Here is a 26132-nt window from a genome sequence, read left to right as displayed (position 1 = left end):
TGAGAAAAGCCTTAGGCAAGCCTTAGGTGGCGGGCTGGTAGAGTGCTGCATCCTACAAGCCTGTACCACGGCCTTATACGCAGGACTCACGACGTCTCGCCCGGGTTGGCTGTGGAAGGGGACAGTTTTCTCTTTGGGCTCCACACTGCTTGCTCTGTAACCATTGCCTCTGGTTTCCAGAATGAAGAGTCCACAGTTGGGCAGAAATAACATTTATTAATCAAAAATAAAGCACACATTGAAAAGGCCGTGTAAATAAAACTATACATTTATAATGTTTTATTATTTTTTTTTTGCTTCAGTACTCCACGAAACACTACAGACAATAACAAAATAATTCAATAAATATTAAAAACTTTCCAGAGAATTATAAGACACTTTATCATATGGGAGCATCCACAATGCCACGACCATTAGATACACTGTGAAACACGATCATAGGTATCTTTCTTAAATAAGGGGTATAATTACTTTTTTTAATCCAGAAATCGTAACATTTACACCTATCAATACACAAGAGAACAACGCGGCGTGAGTGAAGCAGACACTCCAGCGTAAGGGAGACGTCTGTCCGCACGTGGTTGAAAGATATTACAGTGTTAACAGGATAGAGGTCAACACACGAAAGAGAAATGTTGGGGTTTTCTTGGGGCAGGAGTGAAAGCAGGGCGTTTAATGAAAGCCTCTTACATATTTTCCATTGCTCTCTTAGTAATGTGCTCCCTTCCCTTTTCTGCCTTTTCTTGGTTGAGGTGCTCCAGCACTTTCATCAGCAGGTCTTCATCCAAGTACTGTCTGCTTGGAGGATTCTCACTCTTCGGGGGCCCCACGGGGAGCCTTTTGCTCACCGAGGCCGCCTTGTCAGTCTCCTGAGGGCCCCCGGGATTGGCGTGTTCCTTGACGGCCTGCTCCGCCTGGTCCTCTCCCTGCAGCTCCTCTTCGGCCGAGACCTGGCCGGGAGCTCGCTTCATCTGGGCCGAGCTCATGATCTCAGGGTATTTAACTAGCATCCTGGCCAAGTACTCTCCTAACTCCTGATCTTTGTCATTCAGGTTTTCATATGCCATTGGCCTGTTTTCAACATCTGGCATCCAGGCCCCTTTGGACAGCTGGTTTGCTCTCGATCGTCCAGGACCGTAGGGGAGCCTGGGCAGAACCTTCTCTCGGTTATACTGACTGGGCGAATACGGGGGCCTTTGATTTGCAGCACCCTCCATCCCTAAAAGGCTCAAAATGTCCTCAACAGTGAGTCCATCGGGCAGGGCCTCCGTCCCAGCATGGCCAGGTATTTTGGGGTAGCCATTCTTGGAGAGCATCTTATTTTCGAATATATCCGGGCCGTCTAAGTCAGCCTCTGAGATGTCATCTAGGTCAACGGGAAGGTCAAGGTCGGGCTCCGGTTCCACTGATCCGTTTGGCTTCTCTCCTGTTCTGAGCATGTCGATTAAGTCTTCAGGGGGTATCTGTAAATTCCTGGAAATTTCAATCAGCTGATAAATAGACTGAGAATCAAGGGGCTTCTCAAAAAGCCTGGCTGCTCTCTCGCCATTCGGCCCGCTCTGCGCCCTCGCACCCCCCGCGGCACTCACCAGCCTCTTCAGGTAGGCGACGACTTTGGAGGCATCCTCGGAGAGCTGGTCTTTCCTCTCTTTGCGGGGATCATCCTGGAGGCCCAGCTGCCCCGAGCGCTTCGTTTCCTCGTTGGCCTGTTCGGTTTTTTCTACGCGCTCTTTGCTGTCCTTCGCCTCCTCCTGGGTCTGACTCTCCAGTTTTTCCTCCGCCGGGCTCCAGTCTTCCCCCCCAACCACGTCCTCGTAGGCGATGTTGTTGGCCTTGTAGATGTCATCGTCATCGTCCGCGTAAAGCTTGTGTTCGTCCTCGGTCCTGTCGCGCTTCCTGGTGTTGGGTCCCGCCAGCTTCCCCAGCTCCTGGAACACAGACTCCAGCGTGGCAAGGCTTTGGGGGGTGTACTGCTCCTCCACGATCTCATTTGTGCGCTTGAAGGGGTTGTCCCGGGAAGTGTCTTCGTACAGCGGAGGGAATCGGCCGTGCTTGAGCTTTCTCTCCGGCCACTGCTGAGTGTCGTAGTCATCGGCCGCGTCGGCTGGGAAGTTCTCCGCATTCAGGGCATAGGGCTTGTTTTCGTTTGGTGCAGACGGGGGCTCATGTTCGGCCTGCCTCAGGGCTTCAAGGACGATTCTCAGCCACTCGTCTTCGCTCAGGGAATCCCTCGAACTTTCATCCCCGTTTTCTTTCTGCTGAAGGGGAGCGGAGACGCCTTGGTAGGAGTTGTAGTCGGGGCTGCTTTCCTCTTTGTGAGCTTGCTGTCGGAGCTTTTCTATGTACTCCAAGGCCCTGATCATCTCAGGACTGGGAAACCTTTGGACGTTCTCCAGCCTGAGGTCTGGTTCTTTCTGTAGCAGCTGGTTTCGCTGAAATGAAGCTGCTTCGGCCCCAGAGATGAGGAAAATTAAAGGGATGAGAGACAGGGCTGCTCCAAGCCAGTGAGTCTGAGCTTCTGCCATGTTCGAAAGATGTCCTTAAAAATGGAAATAGGAGTTAACACAAATAAAGCAGACTAGAAGACGCGATGGCAAACACATAATTGACCATTGGGGGGGGGGGGAACATAGCAGAGATTACTTCACATTAAGCTTAGGATGACTGTTTTTAAAATCCAAAATTATGTCTTTCATGGTCCTCACAAGCTAACCGCAGGAATCTAGCAAAATTGTTGCCCATTTGCATCAAATTTGCATGATATACTCTGATATGGTGTTTCTCTAATTTTATTTTATTTTTAAATTACAAAACACATAGTTTGTTCTTAGTAGGCACTGTTTCTTTTTAATAAAGACTTTCCAAGATGCCTTTGAGTTTTCTTGTACAGCATTCTTATTGAAATCATTGGCAAAAAGGATAATTGGCTTAATTTAAAACATGTGTGTCCACATGCACACACACACACACACACACACACACACACACACACAAAATAATCTCCTTAAGGTTGTATGAAAAAAACATGTGGTTTAGTTCCTAAATTGCCCATCTAATTTTGTTGTAGAAATATAGCAGCAATAATATTATTACATATGATAAATTGATACAGCATGTTAATGTCAATCATACTGAATTACCTTGTGGATGGGTCCCACTCACATGCATTTTTCAGAAATCACTTACTCTCACTCTGTCACCCAAATCCAGCTATCAGTTTTGGAAGGGTGTATACCTTAATCAGCTCCACAGCATGTGTTTCCTCAGGTCGGAGCTAGGAGGCTAACCCAGTGAAGCTTCTTTTTGTGTAAACATATGAAAATAATAAATCAAACTGTTTTAAATTATCTGTGCTCCATATTTCTTCTAATAATTTTATTGTCACTGTCTTGCAATTGCAGTTATATTTTTCCTCAGAGTGTATAGTAAATAATAACAGATGCTACCGAGAGAACATAAGTCTACTTAACCAGTCTATTTCTGAACATGTGCGTGTTTAGATTCAGCTTGACTTATGTCTGTGTCTATTTTGGTCTGGACCTGTGAAATCTTAAATGACTCATACAGTTAAAGTATCTTAAAATAACCACTATGTAACTCCCAGTTTGGATACGTACAGACAATGTGTTGAAGTCTTCCTACTTAAAAGTCTTCATTCATTTTTTTTTCTGCACTGCCTTATTATCTCACATATGAATTAACAAATGCTACAGTTCTTAAATGTTTTACATTTGGCATTGCTAACATTGAAAATCTATGTTCATGCTTCCAATTTTGCTGCAAATGAGATAAATGTAAAGGAAGTTGATGGGTTTGTTCATGATATCTTATCTGGATCATGCTTTGTGATATATAAACAACGTGAGTACAGTTTTCTGTTAGCTTAGATATCAACTGTAGAAAATATTGTTTACTAGATCATATCGGCATTTAAATAATTTTTAAAGCCCCCAAATAGTGATAGTCATAGAAATTTCTTTAGCACTGATGCACATATTTATTAAAATAATTCTCATTAACCCTGCTACTTAATTTACTGAAAGGAAAATCTCTAAAGGCACGTCAGAGGAAACTTCTAAGATACTTACTATGAATCAATGTTTACTAAAAGAAATTTTATTCACAAATTCTTAGGTCTAAATAAAAAACACATTATGCATTGCTCCCTATATTATTTCAGAATTAACTTAGCCTTGGTAATCTATTTTCAGCATTATCATTTGAAACAGTAATTTTAAGAATCTCAGAGAACTCATTTTCTTTTAAATCATTATCCTGAAGTATTCTTAACATATGAATTTTGTGCTTGTCTTTAAAATCATTGCCTTATAGGTGGGCTTTGCTGTGAAGTTGGGGCAGAATTCTCAATGCAGTTATTTAAACCACAGCCTAACAAGCTCTACCCTTTGGTCATTTATACTGTTCAGTTTGGATCACATAGTTATTATTGCCTTTGAGTAAGACTCAAGGGATTTCTTTCTCAGGTAGCAGCTCTTCTAAGTAACAAAGATGGTTTCAGCAGCTCTAATATCTTATATAGGGTTTAAACTAAAGTCTCATAAGTTAAAATGTATTTTCTATTGAAATTCAACTGGAACATGGACAAATACAGGTGGATATATGTAATTCAAGCAATTCAACTAGTTAGGATACAGAAAAAAAGCACATTTGGCACATTCAAAATCTTTAACAAAATATCGTACAACCTTTTTCAATCAAAGCATAACAGTAATAGTTTATACAGTTATGGATGTTTTCCTCATGCATGCAAAATTACTCTCTCTCTCTAATTGATGGTCATATCCAACCTATAACCCAAGATAATATTTCACTCTGATTAAAGGAAGACGCCTGTGTTCGAGATCATTCTAATTTTACTTTCCTGGGACTAAAATTAAGAAATCATAATGTAAGCCCTTTCAGAGTAATCCAATTCAGAAAATAATCTTACGTAGTCGATTTTGAGCTCTTGCAAGGTAAATGTCAAAGAAAAAAACAGGTCCAAAATTGGTTGCTAAAATTTATTACGAATGTCTTTAACAAACTCTGCGTCATTGGAAACCTACTGTTAAAAATAATAAGCCTATAAATTGTATCTCTGGCTTTGTATCTGATTCTTGGGGGGGGGAACAGCAAATTAAGGAAAGCCACAAAATATCAAGCTTGGTTAATTTTGCATTCATATGTGTATCGATACTAACATTCTTAACTTTTTCACGCTGGTCATGACTAAATAACATTGTGGTTAATAAATATCCAACGGCGAGCGGTGCAGACCATAGACTCAGTCGCATCTACGCAGACCGTGTCCTTGCACCGGCTGCTGAGCAGCAGGTTGCAATTCAGTTATTCTACAGATACAAGCCCCCCTGGCGACCTTTTCTCCTCAGCTAGGAACGACGGGCAGAAAAGCAGCTTGGAACTTTGCAGCAAATGAAGAGAAGCGCGGTCTTACCTGCTGCTCGCGGGCCTGCGGAGGGCTCGGCCGGTTCAGCACCCGGACAGCTCCCCGCCCCTTATAGGCGCCGGGCGGCCGCGGGCCGCTGACGTCACCGTGCGAGCCCCAGCCCAGCCCGAGCGCCCGAGAGAGAAAATCATCACTTTATATGTATATTTTACCAAAAAAAAAAAGAGAGAGAAAATACTGCATGCTTACGCCACCTGTCTTTTTGTGGCAAAAACTGCAGTTGTCTTTCATCAAAACCTTTGAGGCTGGAAGTAAAACCCTGCGCGCAGTTTCCCTGGGAAAGCGAGCGCTCCGCCCGCCGCCCGGTCCCAGCGGCGGGGACACGGGGTCCTCGCGTCGCTGTGAGCAAGTTTTACAGGCGAGGCGGCGCCTTCTCCTCCCTGGCCGCGAAGCCACGGCGTTGGGGTTCCCTGGGGGCTTCAGGGGAGCGGGAGCCGCAGCACGGATGCCAAGCTTGCTTTCTTATTATGACCACGCGCAGCGTTGCTTTTACATTTATGTTAATGTGAATAAAATTTTAAAAAAAGTTTTCTCTTTTTGAAATGAGAGTAAACTTTTAGGCTCTAATGACAGGGTTTTGCTTTAGGGTTGCGATCTCATTTGGAAGCGGGCAGTCCTAAGGCTTCAGGGAGGGCAGGTGAAAATCCTCACGTGAATCTGTTGCAATGGTTTATAATATCTTATCTCAGAAATGGAAGCTCAACGGCTGGGTGTTAATGAAAACACTTCCATTAAGAAAAATAATTATTTCGGTTACAAAAAAATTGTGACGTATGCAATTAGAATTCACTTGCAGTCGAGGGGAAGTTGGGCTATAAATATTTTCCTTCTGTTCAACCTGATGAATTGAATACCTTCCAAAAATGTGACTGATCCAGGCAATAATATATTAGTCAACTCCCAGCCTCTCAGATTTGCAATTCATGAGCGTTGCTGTGCTGATTATCTGTTTTAATTATTTATATAAGTATAAATTTTAACTTTATTGTATTAAAGATTTGAGTTTCTAAAAATGATATAATTTGAAATATACTTTAAGTATGCAAAGGAATCTCGTTATATGATAGATCCCTTTATATCTCTGTTAATAAATAATCAGCCACTGATTTATTCATTCAGTAAATTGCAATGACTACTAAGTGACTGATACAAAGATGAATGATATATAAAGATATATGATGATACATATATATATATATATATATATTGTTTTTGAGGATGCTTTAATTTAATGGAGATGACAGGCAAGCAGATTATTTTGATATAAATTGGAAAGCACTAAGAAAGAGGTTAGCCAGCAGTATTTGGGAAGCATTGTGGAGAGCTACTTGGTTCAATGTAGAAATTCAGGAGCAAAAATTGAGTGGGGGGTGGGGGTAAGAGGGGGGAAGCCTCCTGGGAAAAGAACCCTGAAGTGAGATTTTTCATTACCAGGTTTTATTAAAATGATATCTAACTATGAGAGATAAACCACAGTACCTTTGAACTCCTCAAGGAAATAGGAATAGTTTTAAACCTTAGGGAAAAAATCTTGGGAAAAGTGGCCCTTGATTCTCTCTCTTTGCTCTCCTGGGGAAGATATTTGATTTCCCTAAACGGCTGAGAGACCCTCTGTGGATTGACATGGAACTCATCCAGCCTCTGGCTGGAGGCCTATGGCCAGTTCACCCAATAATCTTATGTTTCATGATGGGCTTTTAGAGCACGGTCAAGTTCTAGATCGAAGAGGCCTTAGTAAACGCCATTTCCCAAGCACCACTTCAATGACACCAGTTCATTTGCTGATATCTTTGTTATCTCTACACACGTGATAAGATTTTCTTAAATTTTGATAAAGGCCACAGTGAGTTTGACTTAATTTGTTTTCCAGGAGTTCTGTGTGGCCAGTTGAGCTAACAGTATCATCTCAGCCTCAGAACATTCCACAAGGTTACTCTTAAAGAGCTGAGTCGGTTCAGCATAGGTCTCAACAGCTCTCAAGAAAGTCACTCTTGACCTGGTTAATTCACATACGTGGAACTGAACTTTTTTGGCAAGGGCCAGAAACTGTGTTCCTTCTAAGATTCCAAAGTCAGCCTCTTTCCTGAGAGTGTCTTAATCTTCCCCAAATCCATATAAAACTTAATTCAAAACCTCCAGGTTGAATTGGGATGGCAGGAGGCGGCTGCTGGATGGACTGGCTCCACCAGCTACAGGGGTCGATAGAGCCATGAGCCGTATGTGGGTAGCCGAATTCCTGTCTACTGTAAGATACTATGATAAATGCTTATCACTCATTGGGTTCCATTATGTTCCAAGCATGGTACCTGGAATTTCAGCAACCTAATTTAAGCCTCAGGACAACTCTAATGGGTAGCTATTTTTATCTCTCTTTTGCAGATGAAAAAACTGAAACTCAGAAATAAGTAAGTTGGCCAGTGTTCCCTCACTTATAATTGGTAGAAGTAGGTTTGACCTTAGTTCCTTCCAGAAGTATTTCAATAATAAAGATTATGATCCAGGTACACTGCTAGGTGATAGAAATGCAGAAATGAATATAGCATGGATCCAATAATTAAAGGTCCATGTCTAGAATGTCATCACTTTGACAAAAATCCTCAGGGGTTGTCCCAAATTGCTTTTTCTGGTCACTGCACCCCAATAGCGTAGGCCCAGACTTTTATCTGAGGCAGCAAAATTGGAAAACAAAAGCCAACATTAAATAACTTTCTTGATGCTATGGGGCATATTAAAATATCTTCCAAACAAGAGAGTAGTTATTGAATTTGGAAAATTCTATTCTCTAGTGGCCTGTGTTTTATAGATTTTTCAATGAGTTATGCTTAATATATCTCTAGAAGCCATTAATTTTAGCCAGTAGTTATTTGTTCTAAAGAGAACTATTTTCTCTAATATATATCTATGTGGAGACGTTAAAGTGCAATATATACAGAGAAAAAGAAACCTTTTCATTGATGTGAAATCTTTTAGAGCATGTATAATATATTAAAGATAACCTATAAATCCTTTTATCATTAAGCCTAAGATACGATTATTTTAAGTGTTCCTTACAAAAATTTAATTTTCTGTTAGGTCTAAATTGCAAACTATCATTGCTTCCAAGAAGCAAAGCTCTATATCTTGGACATTTTCAAAATAATTATGTACTGTGTATGACAATGGTTTTTTACTAAATTAGCTTGCATCCCTACCATGGAGCTTTGAAGATCAAGCTAATCACTAACAATTTAAATCTAAGTAATTAAAATGAACTAATTTGTTTTTATGATTGGATTTCCTTAAATCTTGATCACTTTGTTCTTTGTTACACAGTTTCATATTTCATTTGGACCACATTTTTATTTTTATTTTTTTGTATCGTTTGTAAAAGCAATCTTCTACCTTAGTGATCCTTCAACTTAAAACGTATCTCTCTTCTACTCCATTACACTTCTCATTTTGTTTCAATTTATATAGACCCAGAGGGCCAACGCGTCTTCTTTCTCCTGTTTCCCCATCTCCTTCTTCTGTATCTAACTCCCCCCCCCCCCCCACTTCTCCTCCTTGGAAGACAAGGCTCTCATGGAGGAGTCCAACCTGCAGAACCAGGACCTGAGGTCCCCCAGCATTCGCGGGGGCAGGGCTGCACCGGCCCCCAAGGCCCGGGCTACTTTTCACTGCCCATTCCTCACCTGCCTGCCTTCCTCCCCTTCTTTTCAGTTTCCTTCTTTACCCTCCTCGTTAACTCTTTACCTCCCTGGTGCATCGCTTCCAAAATTTACTTAAATTCCTCTCTTTTAATGATAGGACACTTTTTAAGGTAATAGATGTTCACATCGTAAGATGACTTTTTCTTAAGCTCACTATCAGAAAGGAATGACATGTTTTTCCACTTCCCCTGCAAGGCAGAGCCTGCCAAATTGCTGTTCAGAGAACATATAAATCAGAAGCTGGGTACATTTAATTTAATACTTTACTGAGTTTCCCAGGCAGAATCCACTTGGAGGCAGGAACTCGGTTTTCTACCACGGTATCCTCACGCCTAGCCCTGTACCCTGGTCATAACCGCTGGCAAAAAATATTGACCAACACAATCTATTCAGTTGGATTGAACTGAATTAACAGGTTCTCATTCTTACTGTCAAAGCTCCACATACTCCTGGAAATTTTTTAACCCTTCGACTTGTCCTCATGCAAGTGAATTCATTCATTTGAATTCTAGGCACTGCTAGTAAATTATGTTTAGTTTTTTTTTTGGGGGGGGGGGTTCCTAAGGAAAATTTTCTTTCACTAGAGGAGCGCTCTGTATATTTCTATTTCTTCTCATTTTGAAAAACATTTTCCTGATATTTGAGCTAAAATTTGAAGTTGCACTTGAAGTAAAACAAGCCATTTAGAATTCCCAGTATTTGTTTACTCTTTGTAATGTTTTTCTTACAACAAAGATTTTTAGTGAGGAGTGAGGTATAAATTTGGGTAAATTGTGACAGGGCACAGGAGAAACATGGCCTTTTCAAGGTACAGTTAAGTTGCTGCTGTTTTCCCCATGAGCTTTTGTTTTTACTTCTATCAGTGGACCACATTACTGGTGGCCTTAGATGGACTAGATAACATTTAAGGCCCCTTCTAATTCTGGAACACTGAGCCTCTTTTCTGTGTGAAATAGAAGTTAGCTGCATAGTTATTTCTGCACTTGTCTGCTAGGTACTAAAATATGACCTTTCTCATAAACCCTCAGTGAAAACAACTTAAACCAAATAAGCTTAGGCTCTCTTCTCCATGGCCTTTGGATTCTAGAACCATCTGGCGCTCGGAGGGAAAGAAAGTACCATTCTCTTAATCCAATACTATGCATGTTTGAGCAGCTGCTCCCTCAGTGGGTTTTGGGAGGAGAAGGTTTGTGCACTAAGAGTGAGTTGCTTTGCTTAGAACAATGCTGAATGTCTCAGTCTTTCAGATTCTTCGGGCATACTTGTTTTGTGGATCAATGTTTTCAGTATTCACGTTTCCAATATTCAATAAGGATATTTCCTGATTGGAAATGACCCAACTACACACTTCTTCCTCTCCTTTTTATCAGAAGCCCAGGGAGATGTAGGAAAATCTTCAAGGTCAAAGTTAAGCATCTTTGTGGTTAAGTTTAGCATTTTGTGTACAGGGCTCCCATGGACTCACCAGATGACTTCCACGAGTGCTGTTTTGGTAGAATGAAAGGATCACTTCTGGAGGCAGGGCATTTGCATATATAATATGAGGTGGGGAGCTGAAAAAAGACTCCCCAACCTGATACCTTCTCCCCCAAATCTAGCCACTGTGTCCGCATTCCATATCACAGGTAATTTCCTTCTTGGAATTTTTTGTTCAAAGTCCAGAAACAAGTGAAATCATTTAATTACTTTGACACTGAAAAAAAAAAAAAGAAAGAAAGATATCCTACAGGTGAGTGGCGTTGAGAACACATTAGAGCAGTGACTCTCAGAGCGTGGTCTCAGGTCAGCGGCATCAGCATCACCATGGGACTTGATAACAATACACATTCTCAGGCCCCACCTAAATCTCCTGAATCAGAATCTCTGGCAATGGGGCCCTAAAACCCTGCCAGGTGGTTCTAATGGACACCAAGGTGTGAAGACCACAGAGTTATAGGTAAGAAGGCAGGCCCAAGCCCAGCCAGCATGGCTCAGTGGCTGAGCATCATCCTAGGACCAAGGAGATTGCAGTTCAATTCCCGGTCAAGGCACATATCTGGGTTGCAGGCTCCATCCCCAGAGGGGGGTGTGCAGGAGGCAGCCAATCAATGATGTTTCTCCCTTATCATTGATGTTTTTTTTCTCCCTCCCTCTTCCTTCTTCTCTCTCTGAAATCAATTTTAAAAACAGGCAAGCCCAAGAGAAGGGGTAGAGGGTGGACCCTGGGCTTCCTCAAAGGCCAGAACAAAGACCCTAGATAGAGGTAAGAGTGCTGCCAGTGGAGAAAGTCAGGAAAAATGAAGTCAAAAGCAACAAAGAGTGACATGATTGACTAATTTACAGTTTTGCTTTGTCCAGTCCCTCCAAAATATAATTAATAATGTGTATATTATAGTGTGCTGTTTACCAGATAGTTCCAGAGCAGAAAACAGATGCTCAGGGAATGTGTGACCTTAACATGCTGTTGTTAAGTTTGAGATGGTGGCTGCTCACACAGCCTTGTCCCTGAGTGAGTGATTACAACATGCAGAGTTTCCTTCTAAACCTTCGACGGACATGTCGCACGAGCAGGAAATAAAGCTGTTTTAAGCAACTGGTTTAAGGGGATTGCTTGTTACCGCATATAACCTAGCCTATCCTGACTGATACAAATATTGGAATCAACTAGTTTGTAATATTACTGTCACTTGAGTGCCTATAGCCTTACAGTTATAGGCCTACCCAGAGAAGAATGGTGAGATGAGTTGGCAGGGAGGCTCCTGCCCTGGTTTCCCCTGGGGGCACCTGTTCTCAAAGGAGTCAGTCAGATGCATCTGTTTCCCAAAGCATGAAATGCATATCCACAGCACTATTGGACGTGGTTTTATGCGAGGCACAGACATAACATCAAGTAACATTGAATTACATGGTCTAAAATTGCACAACTCTCCTGGTTGTACAAAGAAGAAAAGCTCACTTGTGGGCTAGAATGTCTTCAACACTTTCCTCACACTTGAACATATTCCTTTTTTGCCTTAGGCTCAAGCTTTCTGCAGGTTGCAGGATCAACCAGAGATTTATTAAGAGTCTTATCTTTTTATTGAATTTATAGTTTGGGTTGCCTCCTGTTTATATTACTGATAAAATTTTCAACCTGAGGCAGTGATACAAACCTCCTTATACTTAGTCTTAACAAAAGACTCCATCTAGGAAGATATATATTAAGTAAATAATAGTACTTATAATGCCTAGAGATAAAAATAACTCTTCAACTGAGTAAGTTTTTGGAAATTTGTGTTACAATGTAGCTTAACCTTGAGTGAAGTTTATTTCTCATTTTGGATCTAAAACTATTGGTTGTATAGTCAAATCTCCCTCCTATTTTTCCCATTTCTAAGATTGCCATATTCAGTGACTCCCCCCCAAAAAATTAATTAAAAAATGTTTTAGTTCTGCAGTAAAACTTTCCTGACAACAAATTCAACAGGCGTCAGTAACGCACCGCAGACGGCAGGCGAGGGCCCCAGGCACATCCCTCAACCGCCCGGGGCCTCAGTTTCCCCCTTTGCCAAGCGAGGGTACTATTACCTAGGCTGAGGGGCTCTGGGAGTGGCTGCCAGGATCCAGTTTCACTACAGCTGCGCAAATGCTCTGGGAAGCTTGAGGCTTCCCGCAGACGGCCCCTCCCGACCCCCGGGGCGCCCCCGAGGCCCGGCGGGCGGCGCCTGGACTTTAACAGTGTAACCAACGCGAAGGAAGAATTTCCTTTCCGTCGGACTCCGGGGCGCCAGCGCCAGGCAAGCCGTTTGCGTCGCCTCAGTGAGGAAGGGGCGAGAAGCGCAGGTGCCCCGAGGCTGCGGCCCCCACCTGCGGAGGCGGGGTTGGGCCCCCAGCTGCCCCGGCACAGCCGCCCGGCCCCAGCCCCGGGGGCGTCTCGCGGGTGGATTTAAGGTCAAGACACACGCGGCTACCCCGGCGAGGCGGGTGCGGCCCCCGGTCCCGAGAGGCCGGGTGAGCCGGCAGCGGGTCCGAGTGGGAGCGGACATGGCCCTCCGGCCGCCTCCTGGGCCCGGGCCAGCATCAGGCCCCTCGCCAGGCCCTGCGCCCTGCGCCCTGCGCCCTGCGCCCTGCGCCCTGCGCCCTGCGCCCTGCGCCCTGCGCCCTGCGCCCTGCGCCCTGCGCCCTGCGCCCTGCGCCCTGCGCGCACGAAGCCGCAGGCTCTGCGCGAGCAGTTGGCGCGTCGCGCGTTCCCGGGGCGCATCCTTTGGTTACATTCACCCGGCCTCCGTCCCAGCGAGCCTCGGGTCACGGGTCAGGGCCCTGCGGCCGCCTTTCCTGGGGGGCTGCGCCAGGCTGAGAGCGCAGACAGAGCCGCAGCCCCGTCCCGGAGCGCCCAGGGCGGGGCCGCGCTCCACAGCCCCAGCCCCGAGGGATGCCACCCCAAGGCCCCCAGCCCCCTTGGCTGCTGAGCCAGTGAGAGCGTCCTGGGCCGTTGAGGCTCTTCAGAGTCCCTTTGGGGCACCTACTTCCTGACCACAGCGCCCAGATTGCCTGTCTGTGCCACTAGGATCCATCAGCTGAAGGAGGAGTTGGGGTCTTTTAATAACAGCAGTCAAAAGCCACCGATGTGAAACCCTGTTTTTTGGCCTACAGAGGCCAATGCCTCCCTTCTGAGCCGTGCTTCACGGCTCTCCCTCCGTCTTAGCCAAAAGCCCAGACTCACCCACCGACTGGAAGGAGAAAGAGGCAGTCAATGGGCAAGTTCTGGCACCAGGGTGCCTGAGCCTGAACCCTGCCTCTGCCCTTACCTGGCCGGATTATTGTCTTTGGGCCTCTGCTTCCTTCTCCATCAAATATAAATCATAATCGTAGGTACGTCACCAGGTTCTGTGTATTTCACCCAGAAAGCGGGCATTCAGTAAACATAATGCCGTTATTATTAGCAGACATCTGCTGGGTGTTTTCTCGGTGCCCAGCATTGCATTAGGCATGGGGGATACCGTGTGACTAAGACCCAGGGGCTGTCCGTGTGGCACCGAGCATCTGCACACACCTGGACGCAGCGGCCGGGGTAGATCTGGGAGCAGTGGGTTGGGAGAGACGGTGATTAGTTCTGCACAGGAGGGCTGGAGACCTCAGGGAGCAGGCAACCTTTGAACATGGCTGTCTCAGGTGGATCCCATCCGCACCGCCGGGCAGTCTGGATCCTTACTTACACAGGGCCTTCGTCAGTGGTGGCCTACAGGGCATGCGGCTGTTCTGGAACCTCACCTGTGAGTCCAGGGCCTTTCTACGGCACCTGTGTCCCTCCAGAAGGCCCTGTGTGTCCCAAGGGATAGCTGCGTCTCCCAAACCCAAAGATACTAAAGCCAATAACATAATGGATCTATTACAAGAACAAGAAAGGGACTTGTCTAAGATGAAGATATTCCATATTATCAGAATATTCTGGTCTTCGGGCTTTGGAATTGGGATCTCATAGCATTTAATTAGAAGCCCCAGCAGGACACTGAGATAAAACGCATTTTAGGAATTCTTGGATGAGAAAAGGTAACATAGGAAAATGAAGGGTGTGGTATAACAGCTAATGTTTATTAAGGTTACTATTTGCCTTGCCCCTGACAATATTATTATATCTTTACAACTAACTTATTAAGTAGGGAATATTATATGTTGAACTATTTCAAATTGCAATTTTTAGATTAAAAATGGTTGACCATAGACAGTTTTATGTGATTCAAAATAATATCACCATTTTGTTGATGAGGAAGCTGAGGTTCAGAGACTGTCATGAGTAGACACAAGTGACCTGTGGTGAGCTACCTGGATTTAATTCTGGCTACACCATATAGTGAGATCTCCGAGCCTTGTGATGAGGTTGGGAAGATTACATGGAAAGCTACAATAAATGTAAAGTGCCTGGCACATCAGATCTCAATAATTTTTTTTTCAATAGCAACTAGACTGACATAATTTCCTTAGGCAATCAGGGGATTTGGGTTGGTTGAAGACTGGGCCTCCTGGTATCCTGAGCTGAACCCAAGATCTGGTCCTGCTTGCCCCAGATTCCAGAATCTGAAAATATGGGAAAGTTTAAAGGTAGCAGTTCAGCACAAGGCTAGATTAGAGCCCCTCAAAATCATTCTAAATAAACCATGAACACCAGGAAATTGGGCAAGAGGGAGACTCAGTAAGAAGCTAAGGGAGCAGGTTCTGAAAGGGGATTCAGCAATGAGTAGAACCTAGAGCAGTCCCTGAGCTCAAGGTCAGGACGCTGGGAGTGGGGCCCTTTGTTGGGTTTCTGGAGAGTTGGGATGAGCCTGCCAGGTTTGACTAAAGTGAATGGTTAAGAAGTTGACAAAAAAACTACCAGGATGGAGCATGAAAAGAACATAGAGTGTAAAAGAGAAATGTCAAGAGCATCCCAGGGGTGGTGTCTTCATGGCCATGGCAATGGGGAGCTTTCCAAAGACTCCCTAAACGCTTCCCCTATCACTGCCTTCTCTTTGTGGCCCTGGGGGTGGCTGTGAAGGAGAGGTGGGGACTTGGCAACTGTGCTGGACGGTTCGTTGCAGGAGCTGTAACCCTCTGTCACAGTATTGAGATTACAGCTTTCACCCTCGTGGTCTCATTATTTCATCCCACTCGGAAATGCGATTAGTTAAGTGAAATAAATTGAAGCTTGGGAATTTAATGATGATCTTTTAAATAAGTAGAATCTCCACTGAACAAATCTAAGTCTAATTGGGGATGGCTGGAGCCCAGTTTTGCATAACTGGGACCCACTACATGGTGAGTGGGTTCTCCTTCCGCCTCCCACGCCAGCCCATGAATCTTTGATAGAAGCAATTCCCTCCTTCAAGACCCACCACGACTCAGCAGGTTTTAACCAGAGGCGCAAAATCCAGCAAGACGGACACAGGCTCTACTAAATTTAGACGTACATTGCTTTGTGCTTGTCTGTTCATTGTCTCTCCTGTAATTACTTGTCACCGTCAACTCAAACCATGGCCACAGTGGTTATTTTTCGATAGTACGGAAATAGTACTTGTTTGGGGGCCCTGCACATCCTTTGGCTCCGCACAGGCCCGTCCCTCCCTGGCTGCATTGCAAACCGAGGACCTCAGCCGTCCGCGCAGCCCTGCTCTCTGACAACCCATCCGTAATAACGACAGCAGACGCCGTTGGAGTGACCTTCTGCTCGTGCATTCATTCAGTCATGTGCTCATCCATCAGATGTTTATTGAACGGATTGAATTATTAAGGAGGAATGAGCTGTCTGCCCTGCCCGCTTGGAGCTCAGGGGCTAGTGGCTGGGGGTTCAGGTGGGTGCATGGAGGTGGGGGGAAGAGGCCCATGCATAAATCGTTGCCAGATGAGAGAGAATAAAATGCATCTTCATGGAAGGCTCCACGAAAGGGCCAGGAGGAAACATGACTGAGTAATCCTCTCAAAGGCTCAAGAAAGCCCTCGTGGCTACGGAGACATTTGAACAGGGCCTTGAAGAAAGACGCCGTGCAGGGGAGGGGAGAGGGAAGGGCATGCTCCGCTGAGGAGTGGGATGGGCAGGGTGCGGAGGGGAGGGAGAGGGTCTCCCGCAGAAAGCTGAGTTTGGTTTGCCATGACGCCCACAGCTGATGGGTACTGAATGTTCACCTTGTTCCAGGCACAGGGATAAGTGTCTTACATAAAGTATGACACTTAATCTTTATAATAATGGCATGTTATTATTATTATCCCCACGACATATAGAAGAAAACTGAAGGCAAAACCGATCCTGTAACTTGCCCAGGCTCATGCATTTACTAAAGGGAGGGGCTGAGACAGCCCCAGGGGGACTTGGCCTCCTCACTAGCCCCAGCCTGCCCTCCCGGTACCCACGCCCGCACACTGCCCGATCCCGAACCGCACCCGCACACTGTCTACCCAGAACCAGGCCCGCACACTGTCTACCCAGAACCAGGCCCGCACACCGTCCACCCAGAACCAGGCCCGCACACTGTCTACCCAGAACCAGGCCCGCACACTGTCTACCCAGAACCAGGCCCGCACACCGTCCACCCAGAACCAGGCCCGCACACCGTCCACCCAGAACCAGGCCCGCACACTGTCTACCCAGAACCAGGCCCGCACACTGTCTACCCAGAACCAGGCCCGCACACCGTCCACCCAGAACCAGGCCCGCACACTGTCTACCCCATAACCGACCCCACACCAGCACCCCCTGCTGGATAGTGCAGAGCAGGGCTAGAGAGAGACCCGGCTGGATGCCAACCGGAGGAGTTGGGGCTTCCTTATTGCCACACTTTCTAAGCAGAGAAAGAAAATAAATGACAACGCAAGGAAAACTACTTGGGGCAGCTGTGTGGAAAATAAATTTGCATTTTAATGAGAACGTTGAAGGCCTCAAGCCAGAGCCTTTATCCAAGGGAGTTTCAGACTTTGCGGTAGCCTAGGGTATTAAGAGACTTCCGGATGAAACAGGGTGGAGGCAACCTCAGCTTGAAGAGACCCTTCACACATCCTGGGGAGGTAGTTCTCTACAGATGAAAACACTCCCACCCTTCCCCGGCAAATGAAGTCATTTAAATCAATTTTATTCTACAGATAAGGAGGGTGAAAATCTGAGGGGGTTTTTTGCTCAAAGTCATGCAGCTGGAATGAGACTGAAAGGAGAGCCAAACGCAGGCCGTCCGTCTCCAAGTTTTGTGCTCCTTCCACTGCTTGACTGAGGTTTAAACTTCTTGCGTTAATAATTAAACCAGCAGAAGCAGAAGCATGCCAGCAGGCTGCCCACGGCTGCACTTCCAACCTCTCCCAGGTTCCTCCAGCCGGGGAGACATGGCCACGGGGAAGCGGGGCCCGGCGGGGTGCTGCAGTTACCCTTCTAGTATGTTGCAAAGGGAGGCTGTAATCTGCCCCTCCTGTCCCTCCTCCCCTCCCACCCTCAGGCCACTTCAAGGTGCCCTTGTCCACTGCCAGCTGCCTCCCACTATTGCCCACTCGTTGTTATTGCTGTTGGTTTTTTGCAAAGGTTACATCAAGCACGTGATCTAGGAGTACCCAGAAAAGAGTTAAATAAAACAAATCAGGTTGGGAAGGCAAGCGCACCAGATGCAGATCAACTTCCTCCTGTATTTTAAACACAGGACTCTTAGAATGAGAAATGAATCTCCAGGCCACTGTGGGACTGCTCCTCCTGCAGCTTCCCAATTGGACACATGGAGCTATTTGCCTTACATCTAATTGCTACAAATTAGCTTCTGCATCTAATTGCATTAAAGCCTTGCTGCCTTCTTCGTGCACTTTTTAATGAGAAGGGGGAGGCCTGATTTCAGCTCTCTGCCCTTCTGAATACCAATCTCTCATTTATTAGCTGGGGTGTCTCTGGAGGAGAGAGGGCTTCCTGGCAGAGGAGCCACTTCTCATTAAGTCATTCAACATTTTGTACATTCGACCAAAATGAACCCAACTAGAATATCCCTTCCTTCATGGGACAGCAGCTACATGGACTAAGAGAGGAAGGTCGGAGCTGTTGGGTGGGAGCTGAGGGACTACTCAGGCTACATTGCAAAGGCGCCTATGAGCAGCAAAGGCAGGTCTGGTTGGGCAGCTTTCTGTCTGAGGAAGGTGTCTGCTGGGTGAGACAGGGGAGAGTGGTGATGCTCCAAATCAGGAATGTGGCAGGGCTGATGGTAATCCTAGTAGCCAGAGGGATAACAACAGGATCCTCTTACCCAGAGGATTTTGCTCATTCCCAACCAACCAAGTGGGATGTGGGATCTTAACCACCTACTTAAAATTCTTCAATGGCTTGTCATTGCCCTCAAATTGACAGCCCCATCCCTAACACTGCGCACCAGTCCCTGTATATCCTGCCCCTGCTTGTCTCCCAGACTTCACCTCCTTCCACTCTAGTCATATCTCTCTATTCCTCAATCACTCAGAGCTCTCTGCTACCCCAGGACCTTTGTGCATGCCATCTCCTAAATGTGAACATGGCTCCTAATCCATACAAATTCAATTCCATTCAGTCTGTAGCCTTCCCTTTACTCATCATGTCCTAATGGAAGCCATCCCTGACATGCCAGATTAAAGCAGGTTCCGTTTTTACAAACTCTTAAGGAATCTAAGATAGTCATTGCATGGACTATAGTTTCTATACTCTTGATGTTCTGGCTTTTGAGACCTTGCTCCTGGACAGACTGCCCTCCCAGGGCTAGCTTGTTCACAAGAGATAATAAAAGACTCCCTTTGCAAACATGCCTTTGATATAAAAAAAACAAAAAAACACAACCAATCCGGAGCCTATATCCCGCTATCTCCTTTATTAAACTCTCACACATAATCAATAATATTCCTGCACTAAATCACCCTACCTTCCACTCCTTCCCACCAAAATTCCAACAGAGTCTCTGGCCCATGCTCTGTTCTTTCCCTGCTCTGCCTCCTGACTGACTTTGGTGCTTCCCCATGTGGCCCTGCATGGCGTGTGGGGTCTCCTATTTCTAGGGATCTGGGAGTACAAACGTCTTATACTTATGAAAAAAAAAAACTTTTCCTTTGCTTTTTAAAAAAAATTTGTATCTATATATGAGATGATAAATATTAACTAAACTTATTTAGATAATAATTTCATGACATATGTAAGTCAAATCTTTATGCTCTAGACAAACTTATACACTGCTGTATGCCAATGACATCTCAATAAAACTGGGGGAGGAACTTCTTCCTTCATGACAATCTTTTTCACGTCTGTTGTCTTTCCATACCTGCTTAAAACAAACCCAGCACACTCTAACACATTTACTGGCATTGGACCTCCCTTGGTCATTCTTACAACAGACCATTTTATATCCCCCCCACTGGACTGTGAGGTCCCTGAGGGAAGGTCCCATATCTGTCTGCACTCACTTTTGTTTTCGCAGTATCTAGCTCTTAAGAGACACCCTAAAAAAGAACAAATATCCCCAGTTCCATGAGAAGTTCTAACAGAATTACACAGGAAAAGTGAGGCAGAAACCAACCTTAACGACCAGGTTGCCACAGCCAAGCATGGGAACAGGCTCGACACGTCGATCTCGGTGGGTGCCCAGAGCTCCTGTAAGACCGAGAGGGTGCCAGGTGAGGCACAGTGGGACCAGCTCCAGAGCCCATCTGGAGCCGTAAGCCCAATTCCAGTTAGGTCCGGGTCACTTGTACGTAGACTAAGGGCATCAATGACTTGAGAGGGCCTGGGGCTTGGAGAGACACAGTCAACCCGGCCCGGTGCCTGGGCATTTTAGTGCGCCCCGCCCTGAGGGAGCCCCCGCAGGCCACTTGCCTCACCTGCGGGTGTTTGCCGCCTGAGCAATACGGCGATGCTGAAACTATACGTGAAAAGGGGGCAGGACTTGGAGGCTCCACCTTGCCAGCCAGAAAGTCATAAGTGGTCAAGAACTTACTTTGCTTTGTGCATGTGCATGTGTGTTTATTTTTTATTTATTTTAATAATTTTGTACTTACTCAATTACAGTTGATGTACAATATTATATTAGTTTCAGGTATACAACCCAGTGAGAATACATTAAAGAGATTAAGAAGTAATTTTATTCTTTATTGTGATATAATCGACATAGTCTACTGTGTAAGCTTAAGGTGTATGACATGCTGATTGATACATTGCAATATAATTAGCACCATAGCATAGCTAACATCTCTGTCATGTCACAGTTACCATTTCTTTTCTTGTGGTGAGAACATTTAAGATCTAGTCTCTTAGCAACTTGGAAGTATCTAATACGGGGCTGTTGACTGTCACGGGAACTTGCTTTTCATATTTATCTGAGAGAAAGCATCTGTGTTCTCAGCACCCCCTCAGGGCATTGCGGAGTGTTTCTGGAAATACATCCATTGACGCCCAAGGGCATTTAGGGAGATAATCTGAGTGACGTTTGACATAAGCGAAAGTGTAAAATAATAGCGCTGAGAGCCAGCTCTCAGGGCTTACTCACAGGATGCGAGCGTGTCACTGCTGCTTCTCGTTTGCTGCTTAAAATGCGTCACAGAGGCCAAAGGGACATCCTGTGCGCCGCGCGAGGCCAGCTCGGCCGGACACGGCGAGTCCAATTAGAGGCCCAGCGCCCAGCACCCCTGGCCGGCGGCGGGGGACAGGCCCCCGGCTCCGCTTCTATTTCCAGCGGAGATGAGGAGCCGGGGTGACGCATCCAAGCGCCTCGCCTGTTGTTTCTTAATTGACAGCCCGAGAGCATCGCATCAAATTAGCCTCCTCCAAACCCAATTAAGTCGCTTGCTTCTCCCGCAAGGCAAGTTACAAAAATTCCCTTTTCCCCCCATTCTCTGTCGCCATGCCCCAAGTCCTCACCCCTCCCCGGAGGCAAGCATGCGAAGGTGTCCAACGGGCATCTTTTTTGCAAAAACCAAAAATGGGTTTTGTTGTTCTACGTGCATGTATTTTTAATGCATGTAAATTGCACTGTGTTAGCTGTCACCTTCCATTTTTTTTGCACTTTCCCCCCACTTATCACTGTGCCCCTACGGCTTAGTTGCTAGGCCTCCATCTAATCTGCACAGTGTCAGTGCCACACCCCCCGCCACTGACCCCGTGGTGCGTGAGCACTGGGCTGCTCCGGCTCCCCGTCAGTGCAGGCCGCGGTGCAGAAGGCAGCCCGGGCCTGCCCCTGGCATCTGGGCACAGTCTCTTTCCAGCGCCCAGACTGCTCTCCACAGGCTCCCGAGGACTCGGTCCTTGCATTACCATCCTGACCAAGCCTTTGGCGTTTTCTAGTCTCCCACTTTTGCCAAACTACTATGTGTAAAGTGATACTTCCTTAATTACATTTGCATATGCCTGAATATTAATGAGTTCGAGCAACCCTCTGTGTGCTTGACGGTCTTTTGGGTTTCCTATTCTGGTTATCCTTTGCCTATTTTTCTTTTATGGTTGCTATCTTGTAGAGTCTGGATATTAATTTCTTATCAGTTTTAGGCATTGCAACTATCTTACCCATTCTGCCATCTATTAACTTTGTCTATAGTGTCCGTTGTTGAACAGAAATCTTTAATTTAGCTGTCATTAACATTATCATTTTTTTATCCTAAGGTATTCATTCAAGGTTTTATTTTTTTTAATTTTCTTACCTCTGTATAACAAAGTAGTCTATATTTTTCACTAGTATGTTTACAATTTTGATACAGAAAAATTCTATTGCTATTTGAAGTCTAATCTCATATCTTCAAACTTCCTGAATCTCTTTGCTAGTTCAAATAGTTTGTATGTTGATGTTGTTGGGTTGTTTTAGATTAGTGATTATATCACCTGCAAATAACAGCATTTTTATTTATTCCTCTAAATTCTTGTATCACTTTTACCTGGTCCAGGACCTCCATGACTCTGACAACAGCAGTGCTGATACAAGAATCTTTGTCTTTTTAAAATTTTTATTCAATATAATATTAGTTTCAGGCATATAACAGAGTGATTAGACATTTCCATACCTTACAAAGTAAGGGATCTTTGTCTTTTTATTGGTCTCATATGTACTATATAATAGTTTCTCTATTAAATATAATATTTGCCATAGGTTTTTGAAATATAACTAATCAAATTAAGGAAATTCTTTTTTATTCCTGGTTTGCAAAGAGCTTTTATCACAAATAATTGTTAAATGTTATGAAAGGCTTTATGTGCATGAATTGCAGTAACCATTAGATTTTTCTCTCTTAGCTTATTTTACTGTAGGTCAATCACTGGAGGTCATTTCATTGTTAGATTTCTTTATATTGCATCATCTTTACATTCTTTTGGAAATCTCTACTTCGTCATAACTTTTTAAAATATAATATTAGTTGGTTAGACTATATTTTATTCAGAAATAATTCTGGGTCTTAAATTTTTTTCTTACCTGGTATTGGAATTATACAAGTCTCATCAAATCTCATAAAATGGGCTGAGTTGCTCTTGTGCTGTTGTTTTCCAGAACTTACATAACCTAGGAACCTAGTGCTCTCGATGCTTTTGGTGGAGATCCCATGAAGCCTTTTGTGTCTGGGCTGGGGACACAGAACAGCTGGGTGCAGAGGAGGAGTTTTTTAATACTTACTGGTGCACTAATTTCTCTATTCCTTATTACATCGATTTTCACATTTGATTTTTTCCTAGGAATTCATTTATTCCATCTAGTTTACTAAATAAATTAGATGCAATGATCCTAACAATGATCTTTTATTATTTTTAAATCTCAGTTGTATTTGTGGTTGCTCCCCTTTCTTTGGTTCTGCGTTTTGTGTTTTTTTCTGTTTTTCCTTTCTTTCTTAATTCTTCTTACCAAAGGTTTCTCTGAATTCATATTTTCAAAAACCAATTTTGAGTTTGTTAATCTTCTCTCTTATTTGTTGTCCCCGTTACACTGACATCTAATTTATTTTCATGGCTTCTTTTCCTTCTTAATTTATTTGTTTCTCTGCTATTTTCCCATGTCATGTGCTTAGCTCATTTATTTTTAAATCTTTGATGTTTCCTGATAAGTATATTTAAAGCTATATATTTCCCTCAAAGTTCTTCTGTGGATGTGCCTGACAAATTTTGACATTAATGCTTTCATGATCATTGAAGCCTAGGTATTTCTTCATTTCCTTTACAACTTCCTTTTGACTCTAGGTTTTTTCAGTAATAAGATACTGTCTCCTTACCTATGGGATTTCTGTTAGCTATGCTTTTCTCATCAGTTTCTCATTTTTTGCATTACAGTTGGAATGCATGTTCTATTAGATATCAACTTTATAGAGTTTTCTAAAAAGCACCATAATAGATACTCCAGCCATGCTTCCCCAGCCACAGTATCTGGGGGAAAAGTCAAAGATTTGACCAAAATGCAATTTGTAATGAAGGATCCATTAAGGGTTGATTGTGTTCAGTAGTGACCTGAAATTGAGGGAGATTCAAGGAGTGGGGTACAAAGCCATCTCTTTTCAATTAAAGAACTTACAGCTTTCTGCTAAGTCATGACTGAAGCACTCAGAAAAGCAGCTGGTTTTAGCTCACGACACAGCTGAGACGTTTGGAGGCTTAGAATGCCACTTAGAATTCAAAAGGAGAGCCAGCCAACAATAACCTGACCAGGAGAAAGGCTGCATGAGCTCGACCTGGGCCTTAAGAGTGTAGAAAGAGCCCAGCAGGAGAAGGGAAACACCAGAGGTGGAAGAACTCAGGTGAGGATTAGTGTTTGGTATGAGGAAGACATCTGATTAAAGCAGAAAATAGTTGAGGAATACCAAATAGGTTGGGTAGGCTTGGCGAGGCCAGAAAATGAAGGGTCTTGAAAGTCCTCAGCGAACCTTAGTCTTGAAACGGTGAAAAATAAAGGGCCAGTGAGTGTTTGAGCAGGAAATTATTACAATAGGAGTGTTTTGAAAATTATAAATTTCTGATTCTATGACAGATGTGTATATGCACCCTTTATAGCGTAGGTGCACTCACTAGGTGTCAGTGAAATCAGGCCCTGAGAGAGTAGGTGTAAGCTTAGGGTTCAGCTGAGTGTTCTGTTTAGACCACAGACCAGACAGTCTCAAGAAGCATTTAGATTTATTCTTCTTATTTCTTTCCTGCTTGTTGGTTGGTTTCTTTGTTTCAAGCTTTAATTTAGCATATCCAGTTATAATAAACCACTTACGCCTTACGTAAGGATTTTGAATTGTCCATGTTTGCACAGTGTAGAATTCTCCATTCCTGCTGACCAGAAGACAGGCTTACTCATTACCTTGAATTTTTTTATTCTTTCAGTGTTAAAATTTTCTGAACAGAACAACTTGTTTATTCATTTTTATAGTAGATTAATTGATTGGCATTATGGGTTAAATTGTGTCCCCCAAATTCATATGTTGAAATTCTATTTTGAAATAGGGTTGTTGCAGGTATAATCAGTTAATCTTAGATGAGGTTATTCTGAAGCAGAGTGGGCCCCTAATCCATTATGACTAATGTGCTTATAAAAAGGGGAAATTTGGAGACGACATGCACAGGGAGAACACCACGTGAACATGGGGGCAGAGATAGGGTTGATGCATCTACAAGCCAAGGAACACCAAAAATGGCCAGCAAACCCCCAGAAGCTAGGAGTCAAGCATGGAACAGATTTGTCCCTCACAGCCCTGAGAAGGAACCAATCTCGCTGACACCTTGATCTTGGACTTCTAACCTCCAGAACTGTGAGACGAATTTCTCTTGTTTAAGACACTCAATGTGCGGTGCTTTGTTACAGCAGCCCTTGCAAACAAATACAGTGGCTCACTATTTTGCTCTAACTGGGCTCTGTTAGAAGAGCAAGAGAGAGGAGAACAGTAAAACAGCTAAGAGAGGTAGGAGGAGTGGCACAGTCCAGCTCCATTGCAGGTCTTTGTAGGCTTAGCTCAGGTTAAAGGATCCATGCTGGGATTTGGGCTGAGAAGTTCAAAATATCTGGATGTGACAATGTATCACGGACGGCCTGTTTCTTAACTGCTAGAGATAGAACAGAAGCTTGTTCAGGAGAGAAATCGGGCATCTCCCTAGAGGCAGGGTGCATGCAGCTGTCCTACTGTGTGTGCGGTGAACCGTGAGCGCTTCATGGTGGAAGGACGGGCACTGGGGCAGAGGAAGGTCGCATGCTTGGCCACCCAGCAACCAAACAACCTTACCATGTGAGAGACGTCTCAAATAGATGGGAGGCAGGCTTGGGAAAGAGCCCTACGTTGCAAAGCAAAGGGGATGACACACTTCTCAACTGTGCCCCCTGGCAGCTGGGATTGGGGCGTGTGACTGAATTTAGCTCATCAACGCTGAGCACTTTGAGCCTTGGTGAGTGTTTCAGGGCAGCAGGTACAGTCAGAGGCTTTCAAGGATGTGGAGCAGAGTCCGATGGCATGGTGACACGTTTCTGTGGGAAGATGCTAGTGGCGCCTATCCACACCAACTTGTACGGTGAGGTACCTTCCCTTGACCTTATCTTCTGAACTCCCTTACTTTGGTCCGTTTGCCAAGC

General features: G+C 44.6%; 1 protein-coding gene across 1 annotated transcript; it reads right to left on the bottom strand.

Moving 5' to 3' along the window:
- Positions 1–252: 252 nt before the first annotated feature.
- Positions 253–2525, bottom strand: SCG2 (secretogranin II). The gene has a single exon (XM_016199221.2). It carries the CDS (start codon positions 2523–2525, stop codon positions 687–689), a length of 1839 nt encoding a protein of 612 aa, XP_016054707.2. The 3' UTR covers positions 253–686.
- Positions 2526–26132: the final 23607 nt, after the last annotated feature.

This window comes from Miniopterus natalensis, chromosome 8, assembly GCF_054644295.1.
Source record: "Miniopterus natalensis isolate mMinNat1 chromosome 8, mMinNat1.hap1, whole genome shotgun sequence".
Lineage (NCBI taxonomy): Eukaryota > Metazoa > Chordata > Mammalia > Chiroptera > Miniopteridae > Miniopterus > Miniopterus natalensis.
Note: the sequence above shows the minus strand (reverse complement) of the source record. Positions and strands in the feature narration are given on the sequence as shown.

Excerpts from the sequence above, each read along its gene's own strand:
- SCG2 (XM_016199221.2), bottom strand. The coding sequence starts at position 2,525 with ATGGCAGAAGCTCAGACTCACTGGCTTGGAGCAGCCCTGTCTCTCATC.